Source organism: Polyergus mexicanus, unplaced genomic scaffold (genome assembly GCF_030449975.1).
Source record: "Polyergus mexicanus isolate NDT 795.1 unplaced genomic scaffold, iyPolMexi1.0 SCAF_14, whole genome shotgun sequence".
In the NCBI taxonomy this organism is placed as follows: Eukaryota; Metazoa; Arthropoda; class Insecta; order Hymenoptera; family Formicidae; genus Polyergus; species Polyergus mexicanus.
This window is the reverse complement of record NW_027223334.1, coordinates 7375603-7399068: the sequence shown is the minus strand read 5'-3', so window position 1 is coordinate 7399068 and position 23466 is coordinate 7375603. Positions and strand designations below refer to the sequence as shown.

The window sequence follows — 23466 nt, the reverse complement described above, 5'->3', positions numbered from 1 at the left end:
GCCGGGGTTCCCGCGACTACCGTGAGTTTTACGACCCGCCGCGGCGGCGGAAGTTGGAAATTTCGCACGTTAAGTTAGATAGAACGGAGCGCGCGGGACGGGGAACGCGGAAAGCACCGAGGAACGTCGGCGGGTGCAACCGCGGAAAAGTTACGAAGATAAGAGCGAAGGCGACGGCAGAGTGTCTCTCGGCTCTCGCACCCGCTACGCCGCTTGCCACCTCCTCGTGTCGCCGCCTGTCTCGCGATAGTGCGGGGGTTAATTCGGTCGAGAGGCGAGCGGAAGATGGAGACGGGAGAGATGGGGAAGGGGAACGGGAGCGAGAGCGAGAGCGAGAGCGAGAGCGAGAGCGAGAGCGAGAGGGGAACGGACGACAGCAGGGGTTCGCACCTCGAGGTTTAACCGAGGGACGACAAAGTGCGAGGAGGAGAAGGAGAGCGGAAGGACGCAGGACGCGTTTAACGCCTGGGGGATGAATCCAATTACACGCAAACCTCGCGCCTATGACGACCCATTACGTCGTCTCGCCGTCTTTATCTTATAGCCAGATAGTACGCGAGAGAGCGTCTCTTCTCCCCTCTTTTTCTTTTTCCTTCGCGGTGGATAGCCGGAGTACACTACTGCCTTTTTCCGGACGCAGCCGGCCCGTGCATACGCTTCCCGTTCTTTCGTCTCTCTCTCTCTCTCTCTTCTCCTCTCGGTCTCTCCTTCCACACATTTCACTTCCGCTGCTCTTTATCTCGACCACCGCCGCCACCGACGACTCCGAGCTTCTAACTCGCTTATACACGGGCGGATTTGCGGCGCATCCGTTTTATCCGAGTTCGCTCTCTCTTCGCCAACCACTCTGCACTGCGATTTCTCGTCACATCGTCGGCCACTTGTTTCCTCTCTCTCTCTCTCTCTCTCTCGATCCGTATCTTTCTCTTCCGTATACACGCATGCACAGATACATATACACGCACGCGCTCTTTCCCTCGTTCTCTCAGCTTTTCTACCTGCCTGCTCGCGTTAACCGGCGCTCGTATTTTAGCTTTCCATCCCCTTTCTCGCCCCTTCTCGCTTCTTCCTTCCTCGTCGTCCTTCTCCCTCATACCACGTCGGCGAAGCAACAAATTCCGCGACCCTCCAATTACCGACCCCGGGGTCGGGAGTTTTGCCCGGCCGTTTTTAGATTTAAATGTCCGTGCCCCGACTTCTTTCATGGCGCCACGAACCATCGCAACCGCCGCCGCCACCACCGCCATCGCCATCGCCATCGCCATCGCCATCGCCGCCGTGGGACGCCGCCTGGGAAATCGATGGTCCCGTCGTCGTCCTATGTGGAACTCGTTCGCGCGAACTCGCTCCACTAGTGGATCGAATAGAACGGTAGCGTCACCGGCGAATGACGACGGAAGGGAGATCGATCGTAAGACTTCCCGATGAGAATTTCGACGCGTTTTCATTCCTAATCGTGCTCATTATTTGTGTTTATCGTTGCAGAGTATGCAATGATTAATATTATATATCAATTTTTTTTTTTTTTTTTTTTTTTTTTGCGAATATTCTCTTAGTTTCTTGTATGTCGTCTTTCTTTATATGACAATTGCCGCGTTACAGCTATTTGAAAAGATTTTGATAAATGTCATAGTTGGCGAAGGATTGCTCGATGCATCTTTAAAGTTTCATGCATCTACTTGCGTGTATTTAAAATAAATTGAGATTTTCGTGAAATAGTTTAATATTTTTTTGTGACTGTAGAGTACTCTGCGTTGATACCACTGCTTTTTAATACCTTTAAGTCGTGAAAAGACAATATTACATCAACGAGACTTTCAACTTTAAAACAAACATCTATAACAATCGCGAGAGTGCGAATATTACTAGTAATTTAATTATGATAAGACATTGGGATATTTCGTAAAAATGATATTAGTACCATAAATCGATAAAATTCAATATCAGATATTCGAAAATATTCGCGTTGACAAAACTGCTTTCGCAATTCTGCGCTGCATTTTTTATCACGTCAGTTAATTAATAACGAAACATAAACACAATGATATAGATGTTGTATTTCGATCAGTGATTGTAAAACTATATAAATCTCCTCTCGAAATTCGGAGAAAATTTGCTCTTTCCGATTATTAAATTGATAATCAAACATATTTTAGCTCGACTGTGTAAAAATAAAAATCCAGGATCCATATATTTTCAGGATTTGTAATATCGAGACAAAAATTCAATACGCATTGCGAAAATACAGAGTTCGAAGGGGAAAAGTCGATATTTCTCCAATATATTTTATTTCGAATAGATTTCGGAGGAGCAAGGGTTTTTTTTTTTTCCGAGAACGGATTACGAGTAGGAACTCGTTGAAAATCACCGACTGTGTGACTCCGGCACGGTGATCGGCGAGTTTTCGCTCGTTTCACGCTGACTGCGAAAGAAAACGAGCGAAACGAGTACCAGTCAGTGGGCCGCGCCGAGCCGAGAACGAGAATTCGAAGAAAGTTCGTCGCGGTCGGTTAAAATGGTCGAAGAAAATTGCGGCGCGCCTCTCGTCTCTCTCGCTTGGTTTCGTTTAGTTTCGCGGCGACAGATCGGCGGGCGTATCGATCGCGCTCGTCGCCGCGCACAACGCGCCGACGAAGGAATAATATCTCGACGCGGGAGCGACGGTCGCGTGGTGCGAAAATCGATCATGTCGCGATGGTTAAGTCCGTCCGGAACGGAACGGAACGGCCCAGCCCGGCCCCGCTTATCCCGCCGGCGGATCAAAAAGGAAAGAAGCGGAACGACCGAGTGCCGACTCACGCGGCGCGCTATCTGACGGGACAATCGATATCGTTGTCGAGGGAGATAATTCCGGGCGGCGGCAGCGGTAGCGGCGACGAGAAGAGTCACATTCGGGCCCGCGATAACTGTACATGTGTATATATATATATATCTACACATACATACATAGATCCGTATTATCGTTTATACATTTTACATGGATCGTCTCGCGATAACGCAGACGATGCTAACGAAGGCGTTATCGAATATCGATTCGATCGACGAAGGAAAAATGTCACGATGGTCCTGTTATCAAGTGATTATAGCGATTAAAGCCAATGAAAATGAAAGTTTGACGGTATCCTCGCCCGTGTTAAAAATAATCGCGCACATTCTCGACCCGTTTTAATCGCGACAGTCCGGCCGTAATTTTCGAGCGACGCGTTTTATCGCGAAACCCGATCCATAAATGCACGGTTAATTACACCGCTCGAGTGATCAGTTCGACCGACAAGCACGCCACGATCGTCGCCTACGCGCATGGTCGCGTATCGCCGTTCAAATTGCTGGCTAGTTTGACATTTCGCAGCCTTTCGATGTATTCCAGACGTGAAGCCATTAAGCAAAGCCGGCCCAAGCAAAGATTCGAATGATACGTCGGGATTTACTTGCCTTAATGAAGAGAGAGAGAGCGGCATGACCGATCGATGGGACCAGGCTCGAATCCTAATACCGTACCGGTCACGTGCAGGCTGACAAACAAACTGCGAAGCACCGGTAGGGTCCAGGGGATAGAGAAAAGCGAGGGCATTTGCCGAAAATCCGCGCGGTGAGAGGGGAACACAATGGACCTCCAACCGACCACAATCAATGAAAGTTCCCCGTACCCATCCTCGGCATGACGAGCCATGAACGAACCGCTACCTCTTTTCCAAGGTCGACGATCTCACCTCGCGTGAGCCTGTAGTAAATCATTCCAGGTCTCGGCCAGAAACACGCCCCCCCCCTCCCACCCCCCTCTCCCCGTTTGGGACTTTGCAGTCAGAGTTAGACAAGTTCTTACGACCCACGGGCTTACGCGTTTCAACCTTCTATTATGTAGGAATGTACGTCGGAGTGTTGCCATATGCAGCGACAGCCGGACGCTCCATAAATAGCGATTTGGGGTTACGTCGAAGAAAAAATCGTCGCATCGCAAGTATACGCGAGGAATAAAATATCCATGTATATATATATATATATAAATTTCTCGCAAGCATATTCCGATATAACATTTTCGATTGTACTCTTTACAGTATTTAGAAAAATCGAAATATCGAAATGAACTCTACTACCTTATATTAAATATATTCAATGCATTCAAATTTTTAAAATACGAAAATATATCTATGTGTATGATATTATTTTTGTAATTCTGATAAATGTGGTGGAATGCAGAAAACTTCAATTTTTTTCTCGATGATAACTTTCATCTTTACGGAAAAACCTCATCGCGAAAAATAAAGAACGCGCGATAAACCTTCCATAAAGCCTCGATCACGAGATGACAATATCGAGAAGACCCGGTCCTCCACACACTTCCGGTAACCACGGCCCATAAATTGGTGCGCGTGCACACCGTGGAGCATCCTCGGTGGTGTTTATAGCGGCGGATAACAAAGAAAGTAACAGAAACGCCAGTGTGTATGTGTGTGTGTATGCGCGCGCGCGCGCGTGGTAAGAGGCGCGGCTAATTGGCCGTGGATACCGGATACCGGGTGCGAGGAGTTTCACTCGAGAGCTCGTTTCTATATATATATATATATCTATCTCTCCTTCTCTCTTTCTTGCCGTCCTCGTCTCGCGCGCGGCATTCACTTCGGTCCCGGTGATCGTCGTCCCCGGGGAGTCGGGAAAACGTGTGCCGGATGCTCTAGCGAGGCTTCGCACAGACTTGTCGACTTGAGGACTCGGTCGCGAGGGAATCGAACAATTGTACGACATGAGAAAGAAGCTTGATCTTCGAAAATAGCGTTGTAAATATGAAAAAATTTAATATAATGCGATATAAAAATAAGGAGAATTTTTCGCGGAAATATAATGTCTCTAGAGGGATAAGTTATAATTAAGGCTCAACTCTTGATTTTTCAAGAATATTTAATTTTTTTTTCGATATATTATTAGTTGATATAATTATAAATAATTGTAATTAGTATGTAAATAAATATGATGATATGTGTGTCTTTAATTTAAATCTTGCGCTACGCTATGTAGTCTTAAATAAGAACGTTGAGAGACTAATGTTTAGAAATGATTATTTACAATTTCGAAAGCGATACATGCAATATTAAAGGCTTAATCTCGAGATTAAATTACCGCTATAACGCAGTCAGACTATGCAACCTCGTAATGTTCCGCTGTTACGACATGAATAATCGTTAAAATGTTTCGAGACATTTCAAAAAACAAATCCTACCGCATAATCACAGCGGGATATCGATAGATATGTGTGCTCCATCGATATATTTTATAAGAATTTATACAAGATGTATAATATGTTAGAATCGATTCTTTTATCATTTATAGATCTTTTTCATGTGATGTATATATAGAATAATTATGGTATTATATAAAAATGTGTAATATTATTCCCTCTATATTATAATGAAATACAGTTGTGTGAAAAAAGTCATGTCATTTTTTTTTAATGGACTGTTACATAGTTCCTTCTAACTGTGTGTCTAATAGCCTCAAGTCGTTTTCTTCTCTCTCTCTCTCTCTCTCTCTCTCTCTCTCTCTCTCTCTCTCTCTCTATGTCCTTGTTCGTATCCATTATAATTCGCACCATAGTCCCTCGAAATCACGTCGTTCTCCGAAATCCTAAAAAGGCACCCAGCAGTTTGACAAAGAGAAAGGTAATCGGTGGTACCTATCGCTCGCGATACGGTGGATCCGGAATATCCCACGGGGAGCAGCGAGCTCCGTTCCTCCCCGAGAAGGTACCCGGATAGGAGATCCGTGAATAAATAGTTCGGGAGCTTATTTGTAGCAAAGGAGGTCGGTGAGCGCGCGGTAGTTGGAAAGGGGTCGATACGTATCGCGATTTGCCGCACTGTCGGGTTATCGGATAGGTATATCGGTCGGCGGGCAGAAGGGGGAGGTCGGTAGAAGGGAGGTCGATTCCCTGTCTAACTCTACCGGGTCGACCCCCCGCCCTAAGCGCCTAAGCGCCCACGTCCGCATCATCGGGTGTCGGGCCGCCTACGGTAGATAAGAATCATCAAGGCGTGTGCTCTATCGGTCTCATCTCTGGCCACCCTCTTACAATCTCTCCCGCGCGCTCTTTCGGTCTCCTCTCTCGGGACATCAGCGGCGGCGAAGGCTATAGAATATGGCTCTTCGGGGAAAAACGAGGAAGAAAGACGACAAGAGAGAAAGGTAAGAAGGAAGAGGATGACGAGGACGAGGACGGAAGAGACCCGTTGACGCCGTTCGTGCACGGGACAAAGACGGAGGGTTCTCGGCGTTGCACGTCGTTGCACAGACGAATCGAGGGACACGGAGTCTATTTTTGTCGGGTGGCTGCGGCGGTGGCGGGACAAAAAGCCTGCGGCTTCTACCCTCTCTTTCCTTTTCTTCAACCGCTTTTTTCCGCATTTCCCTCTCCATCCCTCGTTCTCGTTCGTCCCATCTTCTCCTCTCTTCCCTTTCGTCACGGCGGTCCCTCTCGCTCTTTTTTTCTCCTCTCTTGCTACGCCTCTTTTTTATGCCACCGCACAACCTCGGTCTCTCTCTCTCTCTCTCTCTCTCTCTCTGCCCGACGCGCGCATCCCCCGTCCCTTTTTCTCCAGCGTTCTTCCTCTGCTCCTCTTGCTCTCGAACGCAACCACCTCCGTCGCTTTTTCGCTGATGTTCCCTTCTACCTCCCACCCGCACTCATGCCCTTTTCCTGACGTGAAACCGATCGCACAAGTGAGAGCAAGAAGACCAGAATCATATAGAGAACGAGAGAAGGAGGAAGAAAGAGAGAGAAAGCGAATCCGAGTCCCATATACACACGAGCGAGTGAAAACGCGCCACAGGAGGGCATGAAAGAAAGAGAGGCGGGAAGGAGAGATCAGGGGGGGGGGATGTACTGGGGAAGAGCGATGGGATACGCCGCGGGCGGAAAGAGGAAGAGGAAGGAGCGAAACGTGGATGCTGAAGAGCAGCGGACGTGCGAGCGGGACGCGGCGAACGAGTGGAACGAGGGTAGATCGTGGATAGGGAGCGAGACAGAGAGCGAGATAAATGTCGGAGAGAGAAAGAGAGAGAGGTAGAATGGAACGGGCGAAGGTTGGCAGGCAGGTTGAGGAAAAAGGCCGAGGCTCCCTTGGCGGCCCGCTACTAATTGCGCCGGCCGCGGTTACGTGCCGCGCGTTATAGCCGCCGAGTGCGCGAGAAGACCGAGGGGGCCGAGGGAACGAGACTGCCGGGACCCCAGAACTCAGCCGCCCAGAACAGCAGCTCAGCCGGTGCCGAGTTCTCGGTGCGGTGCGTACGCGCTCTCGATCCGCGCGCTTTCGTTCCGTGTAGCCGGCGGATGAACAGCGAGTCGGTATGTCGGCTGGTATGCGAACCACCGGCAAAATCTCTTCTCTCTGCGAGAGCAGCGACGAAATTCGCTCCGCTAAGCGGAGATATTCCCGACGCGATCATAACGGATATGTGCACCGCCGATGGGAACGCATCGAATGGGTTCGAAATGAAATGTAGCAACTTGGGTTCGATACGAGTCCAATTGGTAATATGTAATCAATGCGATATATACGATACGTACGAAGGAATGTGATATCTGTCGTTGTAATATTTTCTTATACTTTTCTAATCGCATTCTAAAAATTTCGCACATCCCTTTGCAAATTCTTTCCCAATATTTTTGTTAAGGAAACATCCATCTCTAGTCATTTCACGAATTTTAAGCATTTTAACATATACAATAAAACATGTTAGTGCAAAAATTTGTAAAATGCAATAATTTTAAGATAATAATCTAATATAAAGCGAAATGTATATATATATATGTCATATTCCAGATGTGTATTAATTTTTGGAGCAGAGAATATACATCGCTAACGGTATCCCGGTGAACCAGAGACTCTGCTCCTGCTAGTTCATTTACAGAGTAAGCGTACAGAGTTTTAAGGCCCGGAAATCCAGATTGCAGTGTAGTATTTCACGCTACCATGGCTGTTCTGTCGCTTCTAACACCGCTCTCCTCTTATCCATGCACCTAGTGCAGCGAGTCCTCTTTTAATGCTTGGCAAATTTCGCGCCGTTCTGCTCTCTTCGCGGATTGTTTTGCGGGAAGAACCCGTAGGATGAATTCATCTTCCGGATTCATCGTTCTCTCGATCTCCTTCCAGAATAATAAAGCTATTAACGCTTACGTGAGTAAGCATTTTAATCTCTTGGGGAAAAATAATACTTATCCATATTTTTCACGATACTTTATATTTGATTTTTTTTTAAATTTAATTTTTTATAAATCTAATAAAAAAATTAGAAACGCTTTTCTATCTACTAGACGAAAAACTGTTCTTAATGAGATCACAGTTACGCGTATCTTTTTACGCGGTCAAAAGTTCTCCGGATAAATATCCAGAATAGACTTTATAATTTTATTTAAAATTCAACTTTTGGTGTAATTTACACCGCGGAGTGTTCGCGAACTTGATAGAAAGGATAATTCATATAAATCGAGAGACGAGCGTACATAGTATTACGTAACAATGTGGCAAATCGAGCGCGCAAACGAAGAGCGTGCACTTTGATTGTCGATACGAAGATAGCGGCGATAACAATCTTTACTCAACATTACGGTCGTGATAAGCCGCGGACATAACTTAGCCTCTCCGTGCAATCTCATTCTCTTTGTCTCTCTTACGGATTTTATAAATAAAATTCTTGTTGCGCAATGGACCGAGTTGCATCGTATCGCGAGGAAAAACATCATGATTTGTATCGCTGATACGTACATTAGAGAGAAGGAATTTTATAAAAATTTAAATATTATTTTAACAAAATGATAAATGTATGTCGGGGAAAATATTTTCGTTTCAATGATAAAAATTAAATCATAAATATATCGCAAAAGTTAAAAACTAAATTATATAATATAACTTGAAATATATCGTTATTATATTTATAACATATCCATCCCCCCCAAAAAGCTGCATTTTTTGTTAATATATTTATTATTTTATTACAAAAAAATGTTTCTTTCTTTCTTTCTTTTTTTTTTTTTTGCTTTATGTGTAAAAAATTGAGTACAATTTTAAAAAGTAATGTCCTCTTAAAATCGAGTGCGGGGGAGAAGGTTCTGTCCGGATGAGTGTGGCATGCTAAAAATAAAAATTCCCGCACCAAGCTCCCGTCGTTGTCGTCGTAGTGGCTCGGAACCCTCTGTGTTCGTCCCTCACGGAGAGAGACCTCACGCGTTTCTCTTTAGTGCGTGACTCAGCAGGGCCGAAACACGGCGAGTATACGCCTCGAAGCCACCCTCGTTGTAGCCTCCCCTCTATCCCTTTGCCGCCGCCGCCGCCACCGTTGCCGCCGCTCTTCTCTCATCGGATCCCGTCTACCGCCAGTGCCCGAATGCAACCAGGCGGCGAACCCTGGCGCTCTCGACACAGACACACGTATACGTACGTACACGTAAGGGAGCGCGCGCATGTACTTTCATTATCGAGGCAGCGGCGGTGTTAATAATCAAGCGCTGCTGCCTGAACTGCGCTAAGGGCTAGGCCGAAGGGCGCGCGGAGCGATCTTATATACGGATTACTTTTTTTATCTCGTATCGGCATCGATATTCGCGGAATCGAATAATGTGATTCATTTGACATATTCACTTAAAATCTGTATGTGTGTCTGTCTTTAACCCGAAAAAGCTAGAATTTAGAAATTACAATAGCTAAACCTTTTTTTATATCTCGTATCGGCTTCGATATTCGCGGAATCGAATAACATGATTCATTTGACGTATCACCTAAAATCTATATATGTGCGTGTGTATACCCTCGAAAAGCTAGAATTTAGAAATTACAATACCTCTAAACTTTTTTTTTATCTCGTATCGGCGTCGATATTTGCGGAATCGAATAACATGATTCATTTGACGTATCGTCTAAAATCTGTATGTGTGTGCGTGTACCCTCGAAAAACTAGAATTTAGAAATTACGATACCTAAATTTTTCAGAGATACAAAATATCTAATTGATTCTGTTTATAAGATACGCTGATCAAAATCGACGAAAAGTTCGAAAACTGAATGTAATAAAAATGGCGAAATAAATTTTACTGTAGAGATGAAATAATATAAATTTCTTTCCCCGCAAGTTTTCCGATAATTATTCTTCTTTTAGAAAACATTGCAGCATCGGTCGATCGATCGGAATTTATTTACGCGTTCTTATCAATGCGGCCTATTCGTAGTCGTTCGAACAGAGGAGAAGAGATGTGAAACAAAGACGAAGAAAGAAAAGGAAACATTAGCGAAGAATTCGTGACGTTCGCCAAAAATGCAGAGGACCTCGAGATCGCGTCGCTTTACCGTTTCGCCTTGCGACTCGCCTCCGGTGAAGGAGGTCAACTGTTTTATTGGCTAAGGGTCGCGGCACACACCCTAGGAACCACGGTTTCGGTTAACCGAGCCAAACCCTCGAAAGCGGAGCGACGAATTATCGCCTTGGTTAACCTCTGCGCGCACGAACCGTCTTTTTCCTCGTTCACATCTTGCCGCCTATTCTACGGATGTCCTACTTCCCTTGTCCCATTGATTAAAAACTTCCAACAGCGCTTCTCGATCGCTCGCAATTTTCTCAAGAAATATCGTTGTTAGCAGATATTTAGCAAACGCGATAGTTTGGTTATTATGTTCATACGCTATCTATGTATCACAGAAATTATCAGAGAAAAATAAAAGTCTGAATATTAAATACGTGACGAGAAGACGGCCAACGATTCTTATGCAAGTGCGTTATTGCGTACAGCATATACAATCATAATTTTGATTAAATTTATATAATATATAAAGTTCTCTCTCTTCTATCTTTTAGCTTTTTTATCATTAATATTTGTCTTTGTTCTAAAATTGAAAACGATTGTATTTATAATTTTTTTCTTTTTTTTTCCACGCAAACCGTGCTGCAAAATCTTTACGAAAGAAAAATGTATGATTATCGTGTTTTTCACATTTTTATCAAATATCAAGATTACATGTCGGATCGGTATAGCCAACCTAATAACGCTACAATTCGAGCAGCGCAAGAAAAGAAAAATAGTTTCCGCCGTCGCACGCACGCGAACGACGAGCGGAGCACTTACGCACATGTGCTCACACACGTAGGTATACGCACACATATAGCTGCGGCTATATGCCGGCGGGCCCGTGCTTGTACGGGACCTTTAGCGGCTCACAAGCCGCAGTCGGGACGATCAATGACAACCTCTCTCTCGCTGCGTCCTCGTCGGGTTCACCGACTAAGCACGGTTAGTTCGCTTTCTCTCTCTATCTCTGCTTCGTAATCATGAGAAAGACGAAGAAAACGACGTAGCGAGACGAAGAGAGAGAGAGAGAGAGAGAGAGAGAGAGAGAGAGAGAGCGAGCATACCAGCGCTCCCTCTCAATCAAGATAGACGCGCGAGAGGCTTAGCACCGAGAGAGGAGGCAAACACGGCGGCGGCGTTTCTCCTCACGAGGGGAGCAAGCGAGAACGTCTCGAAGCCACAGCCAACGGAGCCCGACGAGAGGGGAGACTTTTACCGCTTCGGATCTTGGAATCGGAGTCGGCGCGGGGGTGAGGTGACGGGGGAAGGAACGAAGGGTGGCCGGTGTAGAGATACCGTGCAAGAGAGGCACAAGGAAGGCACGGAACCGTAGCGAGACGGAGAAGAGGAGAGCGCGAGCGACCGGTAGACGGCACATGGAGCGAGACAAAATAGCGGGGAAGGATGTAGAGAGAGAGAGAGAGAGAGAGAGAGAGAGAGAGAGAGAGAAGCAAACATAGAACAGGAGGAAGAGCCGCGGCCTGTCTGTGCCTCTGCTTCGGAAAGTGACTAATGACCGGCCAGACCTACTCTTCTGCCACCCTCGAGGCGAGCGAGCGAGGAAAAAGGATCGAGTAGAGTAGAAGAGGAGAGGAAAGAAAGCTCCTCTCTCCCGTGAGAGTTATCGTGGTGGCGAACCTTTCCTCTCCGTCGTTGTTATCTCGCGGCTCTCGACGACGGTCAACCGTGAAAAATGAGTGTCGCGAGCGGCTGATATTTTGCGGGACGCCGTGAACGGAAATGAAATGGGTGTAAGAAAGAGAGAGAGAGAGAAAGGACGCGGAGAATCTCGGAAGGCACGCAAAATCCCGCCGCCGTCGTCGCTGGACGAGAGGAGGATGAATCCTCCGCCGCTCCGACCACCCGGAACTGTGAATCCCGATCGATGGACCAAGCGAGCGAGCGAGCGAAGCAGCGGAATTCTAAGCGTGCCCCTCTGCGCTCTTCCTTTTCCGTGAGAAATAGTGCCGCTTCGGCACCCGGAATCCCACGGCATCGCGACGCGCGCGTCGGAACCACGCGAACAGCAACAACGAGGTGTAACTAATAGAACTGCAATTTTAGAAGGGAGATAGAGAACGCCGATAGAGCACGGAATAGTTACTCCCCTCTCTATGAATTATCGTAAAGTCAGTCAAGTAAGAGCGTTAATTTCGGGTTAATTTGTAGAAAAATTTATTGAATAAAATTTTCAAATACATGGGTGCATTGTACTCGAACGGAACAAAGATGCAATTGTATTAATAACGCGTCCGGTCACCACCGGCGTCGATAATTGCCTGGTATCTCCGAGGCACGCTTTCGACCAAGTTAACGGCGTATTTATGCGGCAAGGACCTCCAAATGCGACGAATTTCTCTAGTTAACTGCATCAAAGTGGATACTTTCCTTCCATTGGAAGAATTCGAGAATACTAAATAGTATGCTACGTTAGGCAAAGAAACCCGTGAAAGCGTCCGCCTCTCTCGCGATAGAGTGAAATGTAATTGAGCAACGGGGAAAAGGTGTACGCTATATGAGAGAAAGAGAGCGTCTTACCGCGTGTGAACGTTTCTTACAGATATACGGATGATAACGGGGCATCGGCTCCCTGATAGAGGAAACGATAGTACCGAGAGAATCAACACTTTCGTGACAATTTTGAAATCCTACAAGATTTTTCCTCGTAAAAATCTATATAGTTCGCAAAAATATTATATAATAATGTATTGATAATTTCGATCTGTCGAATCTCGATGTGTGTCGAAACGTAAAGCAATTTTGCACATTAGATTATCACTATGTTTATCCGATTATCCATAACCATGACCAGTTTAATCGAGACGTTCCAACGCGAGTAAATCACAGGATATTCTCGGAATATCAAGCGCAGAGCCCGATAGGGCGTGCACGATGACGTCGCGCTGTTTAAGTAATTTAACGCGTTATCGGATAGCCTTAAAGTAGCGCGTATCAGACGTGAGGAGGCAAAGCGAGAGATTCTCTCGCAGGTTTACGTTTTGCCGAGTTCCCTGCGAGAAGACGCGGATAGAGAATCGCGGAAGCTGCACCAAAGAGAGACCAACCGGACGAATGGCGTGGCGCGAACGGCCTCTCTTTTTTCTTTCTTTTTTTTTTCTCTTTCTACTCCGAGCTTGGCAAGGCTCCGGCAAGTGGATCGAAGCGCCGTTGCATCGACGTAGGTCTTTCCCTCCCTCCCTACCCTCCTCCTCCAACGGAGAGCGTCGGACGAGGTGGCGGCGTCGGCCACCGGCCGTGCCGTTACACGAGCGCATATACATAATTAGACGCAATTAAGCGGCCCCCTTATCTGCGCACAACGAGCTCTCTCTCTCTCTCTCTCTCTCTCTCTCTCTCTCTCTCTCTCTCTCTTACTTTCTGGGCATACCACGCCCGAGATTTCTCGCAGTTTTTCTACTCGCCGTGAAGATAAATCGCACCGACCCGAGTAAACCTCGGGTTTCAGTAGGCCGGCTGCGGTGGGCTCTTTTCCGCACACGGTCGCCGCGCGCGGAACGACCAATCTGCGTGGATAAAAGCCCGAAAGTCAATTTCCCAGGAATGAGGATAAGAAAGTAGAATTTACGGGCTGAATATAGAACGGCTTCGTAGCGACGTTACGTTATTACCGTTCTCTGCGTACGGCGCGTAAGAAAATTGTTATAGCCATTTCTTCGCTCTGAGCATTTGTCTTAAAGAGTATCACTTGAAAAGTACGATAAAAGATATCGGACGAGCGTGTACGTATCGATATAGAAATGTTGATGTAAAAGAAACCCGGGGGGAGGTTTCGCGTTAAATAAAGCTCTGTATATATTTGAAAAATCGTAAGTAAAAAAACGCGTAAATTCTGATGGAAAATATATTCCAAACTCATATATCGCGCTTCGTTAATTAATCTAAATCGCGGCGAAGGACGAAAGATTATCTGTCGACGATGTCCCTTTCGCGAACGATATTAATTCCGTCTTCTTTGAACGATCACTCGCGAGCGCTACTCGCGACAAACGTTTCCCAAGGAACATTTCTCGCGTTACGGAAGACGGGATAATCCGCTCGGACGCACTCACCTTGTTGTGCGGCAGCTGCGTGGGCACGTAGAGCGGCGGATCCAATCCCGGGCTCGTGACGGCGTGACGTCCGATAATCCTGTCGGCCGGTTTCGCGTCGTAGCCTTCCGGCTGACCGATATGGAAACCCTTGCTCTTGACCCAGAAGCGAAACTTGCTATTCTCCGCGCTGTTCACTTCCTCGCCCCGCAACGTCCTCAGGATACGCGCGTATTTCTTGATAGTGATAGTCTTAGTCTTGGCCAGATCACCGTACGTTTTGATCACCCACGGTTGATAAGTGTTGAACATAGCGTCGTTTTGAAATTTCCTCGGCGAAGCGGTGGCTACGTCGGTTCCGTTGAGGCTCTTTTGCGCGCCGAATGAGCCGCCGTTGACGTTTGGCGAATACGACAACGCCATTCCGCTCTTGGCGTCTACAGCGGCGGAACCGTTCGCCGCGTATCCGCTGTTTAACGAGTTCGCGACGCCGGAAGCAGCCAAGGAACTGCCGGTCATGTTGGAAATGTCGAGGTACGAGACGGACGAGCTCTTACCGAGGTTCGTGGCGTTACCAACGAAGGTCGCCATGGAGGTCGACATGTACGGTGGTATAGGTGTAGAAGGCATGCCGAGGCTTCCGGCGCATATGCCGGCCGTTTGTCCGCCCGTCAAACCGAGCCCGGTCACGGAAGCGTACGACGGCACGTCCGACATGTTTGACGTAGTCGTCCAGCTGTTTGAGAGCGCGGTGCCGTTCGATATATCGCTCGAGGAGGAGGCAGCCGAGCTGGCAGCCGTCGAAGTGGACGACGACTTGGTCTGAGTGGCCGATCTCGAAACGGAAGTTCCGCGACTCCTCGAATTCTGGCTGTCGGTCGAAGTACTCGTGGTTGTCGAGGACGCCGAGTTCGACGAGGAACAATTACTACCCCTCGCTCCGCTCGTCGAAGTCCCGCGGGATTTCTTCGTCGGCGGTTCATCCCGAGAGCCACCGTTCATCGAGTTCAGATTGCCGTGGGACGGGCTGTTGTTGTTCTCGTTCCTCGAGCGCTTGCTCGACGACGACGTGCTCGTCGTGGATGGTGACTGACTCGAGGGAGTTGGCGAGCTATTCACCGGCGCTCTGCGACGCAGACCCATCATTATCGTGCTGGCCATATTCGCGAGTTGGTCGTTCGCGTGTTTACGTGTCGCGAGCGGCCTTCCGTTCTTCGCCGTTATCCCGCAACATCCGGCGCATCGACGCTAAGCACTGCGAGCACCAAAGTCACACTACTCAGTTTTATCCACGATCACTCGTTTATTCGAGACGCAACGAGTCGTTTGCGGCGACGTTAACACCGTATCGTCCAAGAAACGCCCCGACCTTTTTCTTCGGAGATGACGATGACAGCGACCACGGCAATGCTGCGCCTGGAAACAAAAGAGGGACGAAATGTGACGAGGAAAATTAGCTATGCGCAATTAAGCGGCGGAAATGTTTAAACGCGAGGGCGCCGCTAATGGACTACTAGCCGAGCGGGTGGAGGCTATCGTCAGTGGGGGAAGTAGATTATAGCTGCTCGGATATAATACGCGGTAGAAATTCACTCGGGAAATTCAGTCCCGTCGCCTTCCACTTTCTGTCCGATAATAGACGCGCGCCTCGCGCGTAAAAAAAAAAACTCTCCGCTCGGCCAGATCCGATCGGTCTCTCCTCTCTTCGAGTTTATTCGGGGTCTCGTAGAGTCATCGGCATCTAGCGAGCCATTTATTTTTAAAATGACGTGAGCAAAATTTCAGAAATTTCGCTAAAATTGATAGATTATTTTATATTTCTAGTTTATTTAGCTTATTTAGATTCGTCGGAATTCAAAACCTGTTGCTTTTAAAATAAATGTCTCACCTAAAAAAAATTCTATACTTTATACTTTTTTCTTTTTTTTTTTTTAAATATTGTACAATTAAATTGCTATTATTGTAAATATTGCAAAATGGATGAACCGTTCACTTTTAGACATCACTCGCTCTTGAAATAGAAATCTCGCGCTTCTTCACGTTTCAACACTGAAATCGCGTATGAAGAAATGGAAACTTTTCGCAAGAGCAGCATATTAGAGGATAGACGCTGACACAATTAGCCGCTTACACGGCATATTAAACAGAGAAACCGGTTAATCGCAACGACCTTCCCTTTTGCGTTCCGCGTGTATATTCGAATGGCCGATATCAAACTAGAATACAGCGTGTCACGTGTCATGAAGGGGGGAAAAAAAAACATATAGAATCGAACAGTTATTGTTGTCAACCTCCCGTGGCGTGTAGAGTCGAAAAATAATGAGATATAACGATCTAAAAATGAAGCTACCCTTCGTACGATTCTCACCCCTAGAGACACCCTCGATATCACGCCTTTCGATCTATCCGTCGCTGGTTTATCTAGAGGATCCAGAGATCCCGATACAAAATTACGACGATTCGTTCAAATTCATACATATAGCAAATTAAAATCATTGTAAATCTATCAAAGATCTCGCGAGTCACGTACTGCGAATAAACGTGACCGAATAGAGTATAATCCGTAATCGGGAGCGAATCTAGGAGCGAGAATTAATTCGATAAGGTCGATCGAAACATCCGTCGACCTCGCATCCGCTCCAACAATCCGAGAGCGATGCTTAAAGCATCCTTAGATGGCAGGAACCGGATAATCCTCGGAATACCGGTAAGTCGCTCCAGTCGGCGGCAGATATCAAAATGAAATCTCGCGGAATCGCGGAAACAGTCAATTCCATCGACGGCCTTGGGCTGCGTTAACGGGCAAATTGTCGACACGTTCAATGAGCACGACTCGCAGGAATAAATGGGAATATATAACTATTTCGATAAAGTTCTTCGCGAGATAGGGAGGAAAACAAAATATATGAAGAATCATAGTGTGTATGTATATGGTAAATGAAACAATTAATAAGTGTTGTTCGTATTGATATTAATAAAATTAATTTTACAAATTCGAATTAAAAAGAATATATATATATATATAAAACGTATACTAATTATTCGTGAACGAAATAGTTGTTTTAATGTCTATGATAGATGGAGATATATACTAAATATTTTAGACTGCATCGTTCGATATGTCTTATTTCTTATTTTCGCGATTACCGTTCTTGGGAATGTCAATCAACCGAGCCGACCGACGGACCAGTTTCCGTGTAAAATGGTATACTCTACGGTTTACGCCGGACAATCGAGAAACAAGCCCGCGAGCGGGAACTAATTCAATGAGGCCGATCGAACCGTCTAGCACAGGGGCTGGCACAATGGCCGGATCGCGATGTACGCCGTCTCCTTCAGCTAACGAAGAATTCAACTAATGGAGAACCAAAGAGAGGGAGAGAGAGAGAGAGAGAGAGAGAGAGAGAGAGAGAAATCACGATGCAAAATATGATGAAAAAATCGGGATATTATTGGCAGATAATCAATATTATCATGTGCGGAGATACGATGGTGCGAGAGTGCGAATAGATTTATTTCAAGAGAGCCACGATTGCTTAATTAATGGGCCAATTAAGTATCTATTAATTACTGCAGTCTCTCATTTAATCCGTCCCACCATCGAAGCAGACTCGCAGACAAATCAATGGGGAAAGACCGAAGCGGATAAAGTCGGACTGATATAATATCAAACGGAATATTCGATGACGCATTTTGATCACGAAAGAAAGTGTGAGAATAAAAACGAGATGAGAAAAATATGAAAGTCAAAACTCCTCGATTCCCATATAATATTTAGTACGTGTCGCCGAAAAAATAACGTTAAACGATCGAATAGATATTACTCATTATTTGAGAAAGCTACTCAAAATTCCAATATAACTTGAGATACAAGATCGGTAAATTATATTGTCGGAAAGTCTTCGCGTTTAGAATTTCATCGAGATGTATGAAATATTTAAGAGAATAAAATTTAAGCTTGAGTAATCGGCAAGACTTTGAAATTTTCAACCTTCTCTCGGAACGTAATGTTTCGATGGAAACTTGATTAGTGTCTACATACGCGTAGATATGTGTTAGAAGGATTAGGGAAATCCCAAATTATGTTATCTCGCCGCGTTCCGATTTCACCGAACGTGTACAGTGTGCGAACGCTCGCTGCGGACAGAAACCCGACTACGTGAAAAAAGTCGAGAGCCCGCATTCTCGCGAATAGGATGACCCGATTAGGTCAGTCGCGGATTACGCTAAGATAACTCGCGACGAACAATCGGGAAACAAACCCGAGCAGCGGAACGGTTACGGGAGAGCGAAAGGGATGAAGGAAGTGAAGGGGGAGGGGGGGGGAGGAGGAGCAAATTCAATAAGGCCGATCGAACCGTCCGCGTCCGTTCGGCAATGTAGCCACTATAATAGCTCTGGCGCGCGATATATCCGCGCGCTCCTTTAGGTGGCAGAAACGGGGCAGAAACGGGGCCTCGGGACAGCGATATGTCTCGGCTTAGAGCCGCACACAAGTCACGTATAGTGGCATGGGACCACCACCGAGTATTATAGCGCGTCCCCTGTCGTCCCCGCAGACACCGTCTCTTTTCCCCTCCCCTCCCTCGCTCGTTTCACCTCCTGTCCTCCCTTCACCGCATCGCTTCATCTCCCTTCCTTACTGTACGTATACCATTCTCTCTCTCTTTCTCTCTCTCTCTCGCGCGCGCGCGCGCTCTCTATCTCTCTCCCTTCGTGTACATATTACTCAGCGTATAATACGGGTGCCGCTCGCACACCGAGCGGCCCGGGTGTCACGCTACGTGCTTCCTGCCCGCAGGCCATAGTGCGACAAAAGGCCTTATGTCCGCCCGCTCGTGGGACACTCGTGATCGTAATGTGTAATCAAGCTCGCATGGCCACTGTATTACCACGTACGCCCACCCGTTGTACGCGTGCATACGCGGCAGTTTCGGTTATCCGTTTCCCGCGCAGGACGCCACCGGGTCCTCCCGTTCATCCTCCTTCCCCTCTCTGCTCCCCTCTTTGTCTATCTCCCGTTGATCGGTTTCGTAACGGTGGCGTCTCGCGTCTCGCGTCCCGCGTGTCGCGGCCACCGACAAATTCGCGATCGCTATTCTCATCATCTGGAGAAACGTGAATGTTTCTTTGTTTTTTTTTGTTTTTTATTATTATTGCGATTAAAAGCAATATCTCTATGCGATACATATGTCTGAAATAAATTGCCAAATTTTAAACGAGAGAAAAGATTATACTGTAACATTACGGTTGGTTGCATAGTCTTTTTCTTATCCTTTTTCAAAACGTGTAGAATACAATTAATTCTCATAATTTGGCGATCTATAGATATCCTTTTTTTTAGAAGCTTGTTTATTCTCTTGATTTATTCGAAGCGAGTATTAATAATTAGCGTCGATCGCTCTACTTCTCTCGTGAAAAATAAAATTGCCAAAATTGAAAGTTAACACGATTAAAATAAAATTTCTATTATTAAATGATGAAACTAGAGTATGGATCTTTGGTATTTGCAAAAATCTCAATAATTTTATCACTACTAATTAAGGCAATTTATCTTACTTTTATTTTCTTAAATTAAGATTTCTGAATAAGAACATTCGTCGATGGAAGCGCAGAATTCGCGAAATAGCTTCAGTTTCCCAATCTAAAATCTGGCCGCGAACATTCTCGCGATCATAGATAAAAGATCGCACGTCGAATTCCGACGATTTCACAAGTCGACGGGCGAAGCTGAAAAAGTCCATAAACCGAGGCAATTTACGATCAATATAGACACATGTTTTGACGCGCGACCAATTTGCGAGTGAAACTTCGAACGTTCGCGACAGGTTTATAACAGACGTATAGCAGACGATTAGCACGAAAGAGCCAAAACTCCGCCAAGAACACGATGTAGACTAAATATCATCTACAGATGTAGACGCGATGCGTTTTATTTTCGAGTGTCGAAGGATCAGCGTAACGAGAATGCGAGATGCGAGCGCAAAAGTTGCGCGAGAAGCTCCAACCTTAACTACTTTTATCGATCATCCGTCAGATTAACGTAAGATAGTTTCAGTAGTTTAGCCTTGCATCTGGTCAGAGTCACTGCTTATAAAACATCATAGATAAGATTGACCCTATGACATATATTTTTTAACGATTAACTCCTTTAATATCGTAATATTTCGACTCTAATTATTATTTTTTTTCTTTTTTAGTAGATAGATAATACACTTTGAGTAAAAAATAATATATATATAATTACGAATAGAAATGAATATGATATATGTAAAATCAGTCATCTCATTAATGAGAGTTAAATTTAAAGAAAAAGGTTTTTAACACAGTAAAAAAACGGCGTTTAATTTAACGCACTCGATTCGCTCAATGCTACGCATTTACAAATTCTTCGGAAAGTGACACATAGAGACAGAACGAGGTATCGCTGATAATGACGTTTTATAGGAGCACCGCAAACGAGTGCTTTGGATTTCCAATCCAACCTTCGTGCACGTTTTCCATTATCCGTCTACATCGAATTAAATCGCTAGTAAAAGGAACTGAACGCAACGATCGCGTGTGATCGAAATGGCGGTAATCTCTTAACACTTGGAAAACCGATAATGAGACTTTTCTTAGACATTCCGCGACGAGATAATCTTAAATGTGATAACGGAACTTGATAAGAAAAATTACGTCCGACAGCGATAAGTCCTTCGCAAAAGGATCGACCGATTGAATCCACCGCGAATCGCGACGCCTTTCGCAAACGACGGCCCGTTAGATCCCGTCGGAGAAATCGTCGAATGCTCTCTTCTCGCGCGAGTCCCGGAGTGGCGGTGCGGTAAGTTAAATTCCCAAACGGGCGGGTGTGGCGACCGGCCCGCAACGGGCACCGGAACGGATGGACGCTGCTATCTCTTCGCTGCTATCTTTCCTTTCCCTTCCCTTCTCTTTCCTTCCTTTCCCGACGAAAAAAAAGAGAGAGCTCTCTCTCTCTCTCTCTCCTTTTCGAGAGACAAAGAGAGAACGAGCGAGATCTCTAGACACGCGTCATTCGGAAAATCGTCATGGATCGATCGTTAATCGAGAAACGTCGCCCTTTCGCGCCCTTTCGCGTCACGAGAGGAGGGATCACTTGGCGCAACCTAGACGCACAAGCCGCGATATAATCGAATCGCAGAGATTATAAAACGAAGGTATTTTTTTCAACTATGCAAAGTTTCGCGAGCATTTACACGCGTGATTCTGGTATCGATATATTTTCAAGCACGAGGCTTGTAACGCGAGATACGTATATGAAAGAAATCGATTAATAATTTATAGCATTTATTTACATAGTACAATGACTTTTAAATAGTTTCGCCAACGGTTTCATCGCTGAAAAATGTGTCGATGCGATGGATAGTATAAATGATAAATATATCAATTGATATAAACTAAAAATCGTGTATTCGGCATGAAATGGCATAAAAAGGAAGTCGCGACAACTCATAATCGATAATCGACTTAAAAGTGTCGTAAATTTTTCAAAGAAATTTTTCACCGTTGAAACGGGCGTCGCGCGATTTCCACAATAATTTTTTCGTTCCGCACACGTAGAAAACTCCCGAGATGATTTTCAGAAGCAGAGAATCGTACAAACAGCGCAAAGATTATAAATTATGATTGAAACTCACTTGAAAATCGTCGTCTTCAGCACTGTCACACTGCGATAATACGCATTGCTCGTTTTATGCACTGGCAAGACCGGCTCAAGCTCACTCGACTCACGAGACGCTTTCGGAACAAAGAGTCCGAGTGGAGATGGGGGAAAAAAAAAAAACGAAATCTTGGCACCGTCACCAATCTGCAACGGAGCGCGGCTCTTCCGTGTCCTCGCGTGCGTCCACCGAGTGCGCGAGATTCGTGCCGCGTGTCTGCCCGAAAGTGTCACCTCCCTCCCTCCCTCTCTCTCTCTCTCTCTCTCCGGGAGACTCCGACGACGTGCCGGCGAAGATCCGTGAAAGGAGGAAGAGGCGAGAGATCTTTCGTCCGCAACACGGTCGCGCGGATGAACGCCGTCGGACGGTGGCGGCCGCTTCTCTGTGCTCGCTTTCCTTTTTTCTCGCCTCTCTTCTTCCTCCGGGTAACCACCAGCCCGATGATGTTGACGTCGCGCGGCAACGAGGCGAGTATAGGAAGACCACTACGACCAGCAGGAGGAAGAGCGGCGGTAGAAGAGTAAAGAGTGGAAGGTGGCGCGGGGGTGGGGAGGGAAGAGAAGTGGAAGACAGAGTAAGCGAGAGAAACGGAACAAGGACGAAGACAATGAAATGTATGTGTGTGTGTGTGTGTGTGTGTGTGTGTGAGAGAGAGAGAGAGGAGAGCGAGAAGGAAGAATCGGAGCAAGAACGCCGGCAGACTGGGTTGACTCGGTGGCCGAGCGGTATCTCACCCGCGAAAAGCGTCCCGCGATCAGGTGACAGCGGCGAGTACACACCGGCGTTACTCGTGAGCAAGAGGGAGAACGAACGAGAGAGAGGAATCGAAGATGGAGAAGGAAAATGGTTGACTGTCGCGACGAGACAAGGATAGACGTGTCGCGAGCGGAATGTAGGGGGGATCGTAGAATGGCGCGGAGGAGGGCTAGGCGAAGGGAAGAGACGGAGTGCGAATAAGGGAGATACGAGAGAGTGAACGGGATGGAAAACCAGCCGACGGAGAGAGCGATAACCGGTGCTCGTGCCTTCGCCGAGTGTAACTCGACTACCGGAGGAGGGCGAGGAGAGGTCTCGATGGGACAGAGTGGGACGCGAAGAAACGCCGCGCGCCAGGGACGAAGAGGGAAAGAGAGGACACGTGCGTGTATGATGTGTGTGTGTGTGTGTGTTGAAGCGAGAGAGAAAAGGACGGGGTCGGAACGACGGTGAGGGAGACGAGGGACGATACGGCCGTGGGTGACGAGGCCGAAGTGGGGTGCCGACGAGAGAGCGTACGAGCGGGGTGGCCGGCAGGGAGGCAAAGAAGGGCTCCCCGATCGCTTCTGAGTGCAAACGGTTCGGCGTGCGGTGGGACACTGGCAAGCAGTCAGGCGGGCGGGCTGGATGAAACTGCTGTGGATAGCGG

The 23466-nt window shown here is 46.6% G+C and overlaps 1 protein-coding gene across 1 annotated transcript; it reads right to left on the bottom strand.

The window, feature by feature from the left end:
- Window positions 1–1176: 1176 nt before the first annotated feature.
- Window positions 1177–23224, bottom strand: LOC138939263 (serine-rich adhesin for platelets). Its single transcript, XM_070306906.1, has 3 exons — window positions 22038–23224; window positions 14398–15792; window positions 1177–1290 (listed from the first exon to the last, which is right to left on the bottom strand). The coding sequence occupies exons 2-3, from the start codon at window positions 15535–15537 to the stop codon at window positions 1177–1179; spliced, it is 1254 nt and encodes a 417-aa protein (XP_070163007.1). The 5' UTR covers window positions 15538–15792; window positions 22038–23224.
- Window positions 23225–23466: the final 242 nt, after the last annotated feature.

Bases quoted from the DNA above. Each gene is read 5' to 3' on its own strand.
- LOC138939263 (XM_070306906.1), bottom strand. From the start codon at position 15,537: ATGGCCAGCACGATAATGATGGGTCTGCGTCGCAGAGCGCCGGTGAAT. The intron at 1,291-14,397 runs GTGAGTGCGTCC...TCGATTTCCCAG, and splicing joins CGCAGCTGCCGCACAACAAG to GCGGCGTCCCACGGCGGCGA.